Genomic DNA, 13,104 nt, shown 5'->3' with positions numbered 1-13,104 from the left:
ATTTATTATGTCTAAAAATTGCAATGATCATGATGGGGGCGTTCTCACCCCGATATTAAACAGAGCTGTCGAACCTGGTATTATTTCTCATGAAGTATTCAATATTCTTAGATTCATCTGAGTTCGAACTTACTAGAGTTAAGTAGGTGTAAACGACGCTTCCACTTACTGGCCTAAGTTTTTAGTGAGTACATTTGCTCGAATTCTTAATGCTCCATATGCTGTATATTTTGATGTAGTTTCTAAAGCCACATTTCTTTTCCTACCCCTTTGAAAATCCTATTCACAAGCCTATCAACACAGCCTGTATGTGTGCATTGCCAAGTGTTATTGCTGATGCCTGTACTTTGAGTCTGGACGCGAACTAGAATAACTTAGTTGTCAACAATAACTCTGCGTACATTGACACATTGCCTTACATTACAGCATACATTGGGAGAATAATAATGCGTGTATTTTACAAAAAAAAAAGACAATGAAAATATTATTAAGGTATAGGCATAGTCCCTTTGATAAAGTGTTTCTGTAAAGTTTTCACGACACTATGAATAAGGACACATCAAGGTACTGGCATATACGAAGAAGAAAAAGGAGTGCGTTCACAGGTTAAGATAGAAGTATTGATCAACAAACCACAGTATGTTGAACACTGACACTCATGCTTCACTGTGAATAGTTTTCAGCAACGTCATTTAAAACACAATAGATAGGATTATCCCATCCTCCATGGAAAAAAGTTCCAAGGAAAAGTTGTAAATCTTAGCTATTGAACACACCCTTGAACCTACTTCTGGCCAATATTGTCGGACACAAACAAACCGAGACAACTTTATTCACCTTAGGATGCAAACATGTTTACTTGAAAGATGTGATGTTTTTCAATGTCGCTCTACACTTGGCCTTGTATCAAAAAATGACGCAGTTTTGTACCACAGGCCTAGGTTTTGCGTAAGGAATGCATCGTCTCGGGGTGGCGCTAGAGCAAATCATTGTTTGGTTATAGGATGGTAATGACGCCCTCCGAGCCATCAACCATTCTATTAATAACCTGCTAAAGCATGCGGGGAACGTTGTTACTTCTTTTAACAATTTTCGGACTATTAATCAAAGCAGCCATCGCTCACTGAAAAAGGGCATTTAATCCAAACTGTTTTACGCTCGAAAATATCGACCCTAGAGGTAGAAATTCAAACAAACGTTCAATGAAGAGTGACTGCAATGAAATATGCCAGAAAATTTCCTGCATGAATAGCCAGAAATGTAAAATCTACAGAAAGTGAACAAGTCAGTTTCTCGTTTTTCTCTTTCTACATGCATAGATTTTATGGGGTAAGGTTTCTAAGAAATTACTGTACTTAATCATATATTAAATAACGGCTTGCATTTATCATGACTTTATCTAGATTTCAACAGTTGTGTACTTTGGATTTGTTCGTAGTTCAAGTTCTAGGCAGGGAGGCCGTATTATATGGCATTCTTCGATATTCATTCGTCATTCGTATTCAAAGGCTAGTCTGTTGAATGTAACACATTTAAGCAGTAAAAGATTAACTACATCTCAGATAAAGACACAGTGTCAGTTGATAATCTGCATGGGTTATGAGAAGGTCAACCATTATTTTCGGTAATCCTTCCTGCGGGATTCACCTCAGGTTACTCTTTACCAAAAGCAAGGGAATCCCGCCATCCGAATGGGTCCCTGCTTGAAAGGGCACGACAATGTCCAGAACTGTAATGAGAAGAGACATTCGAGGCTGCCATAGTCATTGACGCGTTTTGTTTTGTTTTGTTTTGTTTTTTGTTTTTTTGCTTGTCGACCAAAAATTGATTACCCTACTTGATGGAATGATCATAATATGCCGTTTCCTTTACCAGATCCTTGCAAGTATATACACGTTCATGATATTTTTATCCGAGTCTGATTTGCTCATAGACGCTCGAGAATACTCTTTCCATGGTTTGTCTGTAGTCAAGACTGGCCAGGAGCACATGATACCGACTCAGTCGCAGCCTGTGGGAAGGCATTGTTCGTTCCACTAAGTTTGGCTGAGATCTTCAGATCCGAGACGAATTATGGTGGTTTCACCGACGAGGTCAATGTCCTCTTCACTTATATGAGCAATTCGCCCGATAATGGACTTGAGTCTTTCTTTGTCGTCATGACGCATTCGAAGCCAACTTTTTCTGAAGTTGCCTCACAGTCTACTCGTTTGTAAATTGCCCGTGATGCTAAAAAATAACTCTGCCTATACATGTAAGGCCTATAACGATAAGCTTAACTGATATATATAGAATAACCTTGGATACGATTCCCAATTAACTAAATTCTATGGTTTATTTGACACCAGTGACTGTCCCGCTCTCCTCGCCATGGCCAACTTCACGTCCGGAATTCGAAGCCAACGCATTGTCTGAAAGACTTCTCCTCGATATGTTTTATTTAAAAGTGTGTCATTTAATTGAACGTAGCCTCAGTAGTGCAGTCGGCTGGTTCATTGTCCTACCGTTAAGGAAGTTCTTTCAGTCCGATACAATAAGCTGCGCCCACTAAGAATGTCGCGTCGTTTTTTATCATGACTCTGCGCTGTGAATACCGGTGCACTCTCCTCTGGTGAATGGTTTTCCTAGGGTACCACTTTTTAAAGGTATAATTTATTCCCGGACCGCTGAAATCCGTCTTCCGGCCTTCCGACATATACCCGAGCTTTTCACTCGAGCCATTTCCATACTAGCGTTTGTTATGCGATTTTGAATCTTGTTTCGCATTCATAAAAATTAACTGCGACAAATTATACCACGTCCAATATATATTATCACGTTCATTTGAGCTGAAAACCTTTCGTAGACGACTCCCGGGAACATTATGTAAATGAGGGGATTTTCCACACACACCTAAAGGGTCCACATTGATGATTGAGCGACCGAATGGATTAGGCTACTGCCACCCGCGTTCTGGCAGCTATCAACGCGACTGACCACAGAGAATGGGAAAGTGCTGCCGACGTCTGCTGCCATGTACCAGAGATGTCGTGAGACTGGGTCTGGGTCTGTCCTGAAAATTCTCACTATTTTGCCACGACGAGGGAGGCCGATGGAAGCGATCACGTATCCGTGATATTGCAGCGGCGTTTCTCGCTCGTCTAGGTTTCTGTCGCGGGGTTTCTCGGTCGATCTGCTGTACTGTCTCACCTGAAGATTTCCGCTCATAATTGTTTATTTTATGAATCAACTTTTCTTTGTCACTTAGCTGTCTGCATAGTTCCTCCAACGCCTGAATCATGGCTCGCCGTCGAAGCAGAGTATCACTCTGAACAACCCCTCAGTCAGGGCGGACTGAGTGTTGTAAGACTGAAGGCCGGATATTTTTTTTGAAAAAAAATGCAACATCTCTTGGATTTCGTCGTATTCTTGTACTTTTACCTGCATGCAGTCACGGCTCAGGGAGATGCCCCTGTTGTCAACACGAAATTTGGACAAATCCGCGGGAAACAGGTGAGCCTGCGGCTGAACAACCCTTACCTACGCGACGCCAACGCTTACCTGGGGATACCGTACGCGGCTCCGCCGACCGGCAGCCTGCGGTTCAGAGAACCGCGGCCGACGGTGAGATGGAACGGTATAATGAACGCTACATCGTACGGACCTTCCTGTCCGCAGAGTGTCGAAATCACGGAGAATACCTCGCCGTGGAGGAGAAAAATTCTATCCCGCCGTGCCCCGTTTATGGAAAGCATATCAGAAGACTGCCTTTACCTGAATATCTTTTCGCCCATGAAAGGTAAGGGTAAATTAACCAATAGCCAACAACATTGATATGAATGAACTATTGTATTTGCATCGACAGTGGCTAAGACGCCAAGGTGGTTCTTATTGTTGATGTATAAAACGTTCAGTCCGCTTCATTTCATGGCAAATAATTACCCCATGCCTGGGGAGCAATAAAACAATTTATTTCCAGGCGTATGCAAAGGTTTGGCGACGGTGACGACGACGAACTAGCCGTTCCATACTATCCAGGGCACGTTGCGAGTCCACAGTGTGTAAATACCACATCAACGCCAAAACTTGTTTAACAAGACAAATTCAATACACAGTGCCTGGCGACATTGCACGGCTGGGAGATAAATCCCTCAAGTAGGCAAAGAAATTGCTAACGGTAATGTACTTATTTTCACGTACGCCAGTTCAGTCGAGTTCTTGGGGAAAACGCATCAACCACGAGAATGGCAGTACACACATCGACGACAGCTGTGTTACATTTGACCTCGAAAGCGCAGGCGTACAGAAAAAATGCTGAATTTCATTATTACCAGCAGCCGCATATTATTATTAAGCACATATGTCCTCATTTTTGAAATATCAATCTATATACTTTTCCAATTATCGTCAGGGCGGGGGAGGGGACCCGTGATAAACCTATGATTCACAACGGATCATCTCCAGCCTGACCCTGTTACTCATACTAGCGCGAAGTGTTCTTTTTTTTCCAACCTACAAATTCACTGTTGATTTCCCTTGACAAAAGACAGCCGATGATTGTGCGCTATTGTGTGGCGCAGCGTCATACCTGAAACGCCGGTTCCCATGCTCCGTTTTGCCTATCCATTATTTATGTCACAGAATAAAAAAAAACACTCATCGTTCTTTACGAATCGTGCGGCGCAGACTAAGATTTTATACGCTGCCTTCCGTGAAATGATAGCGAATCCAGAAAAAATGAGTGAGGAAATTCCACGCGAACTCTCCTTCACCCTTATCTTCGCAAAGATAAGCGTTTTATTTTTTTTCCTTCCCATACCCCCATTGAATAATTCTCTCAACCACGGCGTTGTCCAGCCTTCAACTTGCCGTCTGCTAAGACGTTCAATGAATAAATTGCCATTATTGCAATTTCATGTGATACAAATTAGAAGATAATGTGTAATATGTGTACATATATGTTTATGGGTGACTTTTAATCTGTAGAACATTTGCCAGGTTGACCTGTATGACCTTAGCTTGACGCAAATTGCGGCTTCTACCCATTAACCCACTTGTTATTTATCTGTGTCTGGAGACATGAGGATTGCTCAACACACATTTAGGAAGTTACATGAATTTTTAACACGAAGCAGACTGTCGGGGTATCGCACGTAGCTCTTGGAAAGTTGCTTCATACGGATTGACACAGACAAATTCAGTGAATATGGCGCCCAGATTTTTGGAGGAAATGCTCTCACATGATTTATTTTGCTGTATAGTCTCAGATTACATCCTTCGCTTACCGAACGGTGTTGTGACAAGTAACCTTACATCTGCGCAAGCAATCTTTGCCCAGCGCCACGGTAGAGCGGGCGTTCGCACGTGCAATTCAATGGCTTCAGTCGGAACAAGTGAGGACATATCCCCGAGCGGTTTATCAGCTCAGCTGGAAAAGTAAAGAATACACCTCTAAAGGTTTCATTGTGTCCTCAAAGTCCCCCCTTATTTTGCTTACGCCTTTGTTTAAGGTCGAGGTCGGGCCTCTGGAAGACTGGCAAATACTTCTTCAAAGGATGTACACCGTGCAGGAACGATGTGGGACATTTTATTACAACGATAAAGAGAAACGAAATCATAAAGACCGGCGCTTTCTTTTATTCGTCCGGTCGGCTGAATAGGTATGAGCAAATTGACGCGATAATTTGTTTTGTTTACACAGTACCAGGTGAATTGATCGCAGGGGCTGCTTTCTTCAAAGATAATTAAAGTGGGTGTTAAGATCCGCTAGTAAACATGACATTTAAACAGATTTCTCCATGGACACAAGAAGTTGAGCTAGTGCAAGAAACAATGGCCAGTGGCGTACTCGATCCTTACACAAGTAACATAGACAGTAGTCTCGCCGCTTCTACTGTCTATGTTTGTATGCGGGATAAGAAATATGTGTATCATTAATATTAGCATCGTTTCTCAAAGTATTTTGAAAATTTATGATCACAATTCAGTCATTTTATTAAACTTAAAGACGGAAAAGATGCCACACAGCCTTTGCAGTAGACTTGCTGCTGTCTCGTTCCTGTGGTCCATACTTTGAGGCGCATCTGTGAATATCTGGTATCAGTTTTCAGCTCGAATACAATGGGCGGAGTGTCTTGATATAGGTAATGTCAACATGGTAACACTTGAGAAGTGTCGATTGGTGAGACGCCATCACCCTTGCATGGATGAATACTAAAATCAAGGAGACCGATATTTGAGCAGATATCACAATTACACTGACAATGGCGGTCCGTCTGTTACCTGCGTGATAAAAACGACCCTCTCGTTTTGACATATAGCATGGGCATCAGGAAACGACACCGAAACCTACAAGAGCTACTTAGAAGTAACTTAAAACCAACAGGACCATGGGATACATGTACGTCTTTGTAACTTGTTGAAACTAACTTCATTAACAGGCAATAACTAAAAGTGGTGTATAGATTCGCGGCGTCGTGGTTCACTTTTAATCAGAACTTTGACCCAAGTTCTCCACGCGTAAACACAATTCACATTTCTTTCAGGAGTTACAGTGTCGTGACTTTGTCAATCATAATTGCAGCCCATTAAAATTATTCAATTATTGAAATTAAAATGGGTGACCGTGAAGGAATGTTCGTCATACTGTATTCAAGCCCCAACAAGTCTATTTATTCCTGAAGGGATACGTAAGTCTTATGCTTCTATATGTATTAAATTAATGTGAAAGTAAGCACTTAGGCCGTGTCAAAGGCCAGTATTATAATTGATATGGTGACGTCAACTTTACTGCCCTTTGGTTACGGGTTCGTTCTTAGTCGCACACAATTTCTAATTGCTACAGTCCGATTACAATCGTTTTCAATTTCAAATCAAAGTGACGTCTGTCCAGGTAAGCTAATGAATCCCGTGGAATGAATGCCAAGAAAGGAATATGGTGTTATGGTTTGCCGTCTGCGCATGTCCGAGGATCCTCGCAACATTTGTAATTGAACTGTGACTGAAAGCTCTACGAAATGAGCAACACTGCTGTGTTCAGCCGACCGACTTAACCCTTTCACCACCATAGTTTGGCCCAAACCCATTGTTATCAATGGTGATTGTGGACCTGTTTACATGGAATTTGGGGTGAACAGGTTAAACTGTCTCTGAAAGGAAATCAAATTTTTGTAGCTCACTTTTGGTTATATTCAGGATTTATTACCAATAATTCTTAATTTTTCGATTTTTTTTTGCTTACGCAACTGTGAAGACTCAATTTCGTCTCTCAATATTTTTGCGCTGGTACATAGCACCCTGCCACCTTAAAAGTCGCAAGACTTTTTGTGATCCGCGCGAGCTTCACTGAGACAAGTATAACGCTGCATGAACTCAAGATATCCCAAAGCATAAATTAAATAAAAAACCAAGTCATCTGCCCATGCAGCATGTTTTTATTTGCTTTAGGTCAACAATAGCAGCCGTTATACAATAGAAGACATTGCTGCCGAGTTTGAAGTAATTTGAATGGGAGTAGAAAGATTTGACGCAAAGTTTGTTTTTCGCGTCTTTATAGCGGACACAATCTGCATGGCAATTTCCACACAGGACGATGTCTGGTGGGGGAGGGGCAAATATATTTGTACACTTGGCCTCTGTGCATTGGAAATCTATGTGGATAGATATGCATTTATCGAACAACTTGAGATTTTCCAAACCTTTCAAGTTAGAGAACTCAAACTTTATCGATTGACTCTCATTCTTTTGCCACCGATTCCATCCAGTAAAGCTCTCGTCAAAGGAGATCCACCCACTTGTAAACAGGCTGGACAAAAAGTGTATTTAGCGATACACGTCTTTGTTTCGCATTTGGACATGTGTTTGCCATTTCCCTTGTCCCTGTACAATGGGCCAGGGATGAGTCCCATGGGTTTGATACTTGATGGAGACCCCCAGTGTAAGGTTGCGTAACGTCGTACTAGTTTTTACAATAGTAAAAGTAATTGTGCGCGACGCACCTGTGCTGGCAAACAAATGGGCTACGAAATCTTGGTCTACGCCGAGACCAGGCCGACAGGAATTTTATCAGAAGAAATACGAAGCAATGTTATTTTCCCGAGAGCATTTGAAAGTAGGGTGGTTTAAAGGTAAAAAAACGCCTCTCCCACTTTCTTCCTGGCGTCTATTGTTCGGTCGTTAGCGGTCTATTGTTTCTGTACATGAGTTTGTGAAAAAAAGAGGATAATTGGCATGCACGAAGAAAACAGGACTAAAGCTGATTAGGAACGTGTTTTCCCTTATCGACAATGAATGACACAACAATGTGGAGGCGAGTTTCAAGTGGGAATTGATTTTGTTTTCTTTCACTGCGGTCATTCTTCTCCCGTTATTGTACACTGTTCCTGTTCTTCTCTACGAAAAAAACACCACTTCCATTGACGGATTTATGTTTTGTGTTTATCTAACTGTGAGATTACGTTATAAAACTGTTACATTCCTCTTAGCGTTCAGACGAGCCGCGGCCCCACCACGAAGAGGGACCGTGGACAAGCGTAGAGTATACCTTCGCGCTCACAGAATACCCGATGTCAGCTGTACGCGTCACATGACCCGGCATTTGAAAGGGACATTACTATTTAAATTTCTGACAAACAGATCTGTAACGTCTAAATAATTAAGAACAGGCTGCGCCGATTAATTTAAAGAGTTAAATAAACTAACTTTGTTAGACGCCGTGACGAGACTCATTTGGCCATTTGCCTGATGAATAATTTGTGAACCAATGTAAACTATTCAATAAATTAGGACATTCCAAGCAATGAGATTGTTGACTGCAATCTACAAATCACATTATCCAAGTGATGGAGTACTTTGTCTACGGTTCACCGATCGATCATGTTTAACGATTACGCGACCTACCAACGTCCCATTTTCGAGCATGTTTAGGGTATGCCCTCTTTTGTTACGGTGAAACGGCATATGTTCCGAAGTCATTGTCCGTCCGTTGTATTGTCCATCGTGATGTCCTCATTAAATATGAGGGGGTTCTGGCACTTAGAAACCACACACAGCTTATGAGGCGAAATGGTGGAATAAAATTCAAATAGGAGACAGGACGGGAGATGCTGGCACTTTCCCATGCAGCAGAGAGGTGGTGGCATTGGAGTTATGGAACCGAAACTGCTTGAACCTTCTACGCATGGAATAATATGATATTCACTATTCCTTTTGAATCGCGGCGACTTCTACACAAACTCATAATATGGCATCTTTTTCTTTTGTAATCGGAAGAATTTTCATGTTTGACTACTTTCTTCCCTTCTGTGATGTTATGATAACTCTCTGTGGATATTTTTAGGAATAATGGCGCGAAGGGATAAACTAAAATGCGATTAAATTGTTGATATAATTGAGGTAGAACACTCCTCGGGGACAGATATTCGGACTCTTAAAGTGTTACGATTCTTTTCTGATATGCCACTTGGGGAGATTCATTTTAAAGCTATTGATGTAAGAAGAATTTTCAAAATCTCATTTTTTACGAAATTCGAAAATTGTATTGTTGTCCATAAAGTTAAAACAGGGATGGCGGCCATTTTGAATTTTAAATATTGGTAAATCCTGGGTTAGTTGTTTCTCTAGTACCAAAATTGCACGGTGACCCCCGATTTTTATTCTTGAGTTGGAAAGAGCGTAGTTGAAAGATTCATTAGGGAAAATTTGAGCAAAATATCAAGTGTTTCACTTTCGAGGCGCATTCTACCTTAAGTATCCAAAGAAATCTTCCTTACAGCTAAGCATCGACACTTTTACGGAAATCGTTATAATGAAACGTCATCTGAGAGGAACAGTTCATGTTGAGGGTTTCAGAAAATTTATTCATTTAGTTGTCTATTAGAATATTGATTTTCACCGGTCAAAGTTTTACGAACAACGTCACATTTTATATTTCGTTTTTTTCAGATTTATTGCAATAATCACAAAGAGGTCGAAAGGTAGAATGACGTAGACTTTTTTCATACTTTCATCTTCATTTCATCATCATTATTTCAGACAAAATCGTGCTGTACAGAAATGAGCGAAGCAATTACCACGTCTTTGTCTTCTGCGCACTGATAGAGCAAGAGAGATATCTAGCACTGCAGTTTGGTCATGTTCCCATTAGTTGTGGCGCCATTTTGTTTCCCTTTTCTACAATTTATCAACGTTATTTCTTGTAAAATTGAACAATCGGTTCTCCAGTAAATGGATTTGGTAAAAAGCAACAAGCTAATTGGTCCTTTAGATTTAGTTATGTCAACATGGCACTGGGGTTAAGTGTCGGTCGTGAAAAAATGTGAGTCATGCTCGTTAAAGAAGATAGTGACAGCAGTACTTGTACCCCCCCCCCACCCCGCACTTACAGCGCTAGGGATTCCAGTAATGCTTCCCTAAGGGTTGTCTTATCCTCGACATGAAGCATAAATCTTCGACTTAGATAATGTTCCATGAACGATTAGGAGCTGCATCTCCGCCTCTCAGACAACGCCACAGAGAATCTTACACGCATCTTTAAATGTTGTTCGTTGACCTTTGTTCGACCTTGTTTGCGTATGCCGACCAAACGACCACATCAACTCATTTTTAAGAACTTTCTGGAATTCCTTAAAGGGATAAAAAAACGGATAAGCCTGCCAACAAAGGCGGCTAATTCTCGAACAGATGTCGAAATCAAGGCAAGTGAAACGCATTCCAGTCAATTGAGAGTTCACCCCAGCAAACAATCGGTCAATTACGATATCCTAGCCTACACAAGACGTTGCGTTATCACGTATTCCCCTTTGATCGCATTATTATTCTGTGTCATTAGCATGTCACATGTTTTCTAAAATGCAATGTTTTGCATGGCAAGGTCCTGATCCAAACTGACCTATATGGGGGACGTAGAGAACAGTGCGCATTGTCAAAACTACTGACGAAAGCGAAAGTGAGGCTCGGTCAATTTCTCACCGGATGTCACTACGGCATACTTGTTACACAAAGACATTCGATGAGAATTTTTAAATCATGTATAAGTTTATCACCATATGAGTCACACAGGTTTTCCCTGCCGGGATATGAAACACCGCTTCACTAACCTGGTCGCCTTTGAGGTTCAGACAGAAAGGTAATCTTATCTGAAAGACATACTGTTCGCTTCATCCGCCGTCGAAGAGTTCTCGACCTCTGCATAATGGAAAAGAGCAAAGATACTTCAAACTCAGTCCTGTCAGGATCCAAATATTTTGAAGTCATGCGCGGAAATGAGCGAATACGTGTCGACTACGTGTTGACTGTCCTATGAAACGGACAAGGGTGAATTCCTATCGTCATTACACTCCAACACAGCATCCTGTTAGGTGCTGTGTTTAAATCACTATAATACTTGACGAAATGGGAGTCCAAATATCAAATATAAATAACGTAAATAATTTATGTTATTCAATAAGTTATGTTATTTCAAGAGAGCAATGTACAGGCAAACTTTTATTATTGTATATCTTATTATGTTAAGCTAAATCGCTATAAATCAAGATTATATATTATCATATTTGACACCTATGTCATTCTATGATAGGTTTAAGGTTAAACGAGATTCAGCCTCTCGAATTTAATATAATAAAGGAAATGAAATAAAGGATTTCATAGGCTCTAAGTAAAAATGAACACCAAGTAATTTAATAACATTTAATTCGCTGATTGCTTCAGCTGTCCTCGACAGAAGGCCATTGCCCGGTGGCAACATGGCGGGTATCTTTAAAAACACCGGCAAGTGTAAAATGAGTATGACTCCGGGCTGTATAATGGCTGGTAGCAGATGCAGTGATTCAGAAAAGATGTGTTATACTTATGTGCTGAAATTACTCTGCTTGTGACGAGTTGTATCAGTGCTGTCGGAAATGGTTACGGTTGGCCGTCAAAATTTAACTAGGTACTCAAGTAACGAATAATAAAAATAGTTACAGTTGGTATTTATTTGCCGGTGTCATGAGAACAACTGGTATTGCTGAGTATGCTGATTATAATAGCATGTCTAAACCGCCAATCCTTACAAGGGAACGCGATTACAATCTGAAAACACCCTGACATCCCGCAGGTTCTATATTGAAATAGGTTTTTTTATGCATTGTTCGCCAGCTGATATCCCGCCGGCATAATGTGGCGTTTGTAATTCATTGATGAGACGATGGTTGTCGATCGAGATCAGCCGAGATTTTGTGAGGTCATCGCCATGGCAACGGGGATCATTTGTAATTCCTATCTCGCAGGCATCAGCACGAACAAATGACGCATTGAATGCTGGGCAGGTAATGTCTCCATGGTTGTACTAAGGAAAATCGAAGCCAAGGCCACGCGTGATTCACTTATATTAACTTCACAGGAAATTTCTTTCATTAGTCTCTTTTCTTTACTTCTGAGACGTTAAAATGTCTCGTCGGTTTTACTGACACCGTAACTTGTATCGTTGATTTCCATTGTTTCTTATATTAAATTGGAAGTACATTTCTACTTCTTCTTTATAAAGTCTGTCAAATTGCAAAATAATATAGTACGTTCAGTGTACATACACCTAGCAATTTATTGTCAACAAATGAATTATACTCTCCAGACTAAAATCAAACAATTTAAAATATCATTGACAGTGTGCACATAATTTAAAGAATACGAGATATTTCATTTTGCGAACGGGAACAGGTAAAGAACAGAAATGAATGAAAATATGCCAAAAACTACAGCTAATGGAGCTTTAATATCTGCAGGACAGCAATCTCAACTTGCTCCTTCTAGCGATCGGTCGTTCTCAAAAGAAATCGTCGGATGGAAATGTAGAGCTTGCAGACAAGTGCACATATTCGACAAAGAAGCCATCGCTTCAAATGATTTCTGCATGACCGAAACTTTTCACGTTGCTTCCGTTACGTTGTAATCCTCCATTTTTTTTAAAAGGCGAGGCATTAAGTACTAGTATCTTGCGCCATGAGAACGTACGATAATCTCGTCTGCGACGATAAGTCAACAGTCAGCGGGAGGTCAGCAAGGTGTTTCGGTGATGTTGAAATTGTACTTTTGACCTTGGACCAAGATTAACAGCGAATATTGCCATCAATTAAAATATATTGACTTTTG

The 13,104-nt window shown here is 40.8% G+C and overlaps 1 protein-coding gene across 1 annotated transcript in view; it reads left to right on the top strand.

The window, feature by feature from the left end:
• The first annotated feature begins 2,903 nt into the window (after positions 1 to 2,903).
• Positions 2,904 to 13,104, top strand: part of LOC139118681 (neuroligin-4, X-linked-like) — a 69,394-nt gene continuing 59,193 nt past the window's right edge. Inside the window, exon 1 of the mRNA XM_070682100.1 lies at positions 2,904 to 3,778. Within this exon, the coding sequence (XP_070538201.1) occupies positions 3,379 to 3,778 (400 nt within the window). The 5' untranslated portion in view covers positions 2,904 to 3,378. The remainder of the gene's footprint in view (positions 3,779 to 13,104) is intronic.

This window comes from Ptychodera flava, chromosome 19, assembly GCF_041260155.1.
Source record: "Ptychodera flava strain L36383 chromosome 19, AS_Pfla_20210202, whole genome shotgun sequence".
NCBI classification, from domain to species: Eukaryota; Metazoa; Hemichordata; class Enteropneusta; family Ptychoderidae; genus Ptychodera; species Ptychodera flava.
This window is presented reverse-complemented; position numbering and strand designations above follow the sequence as displayed.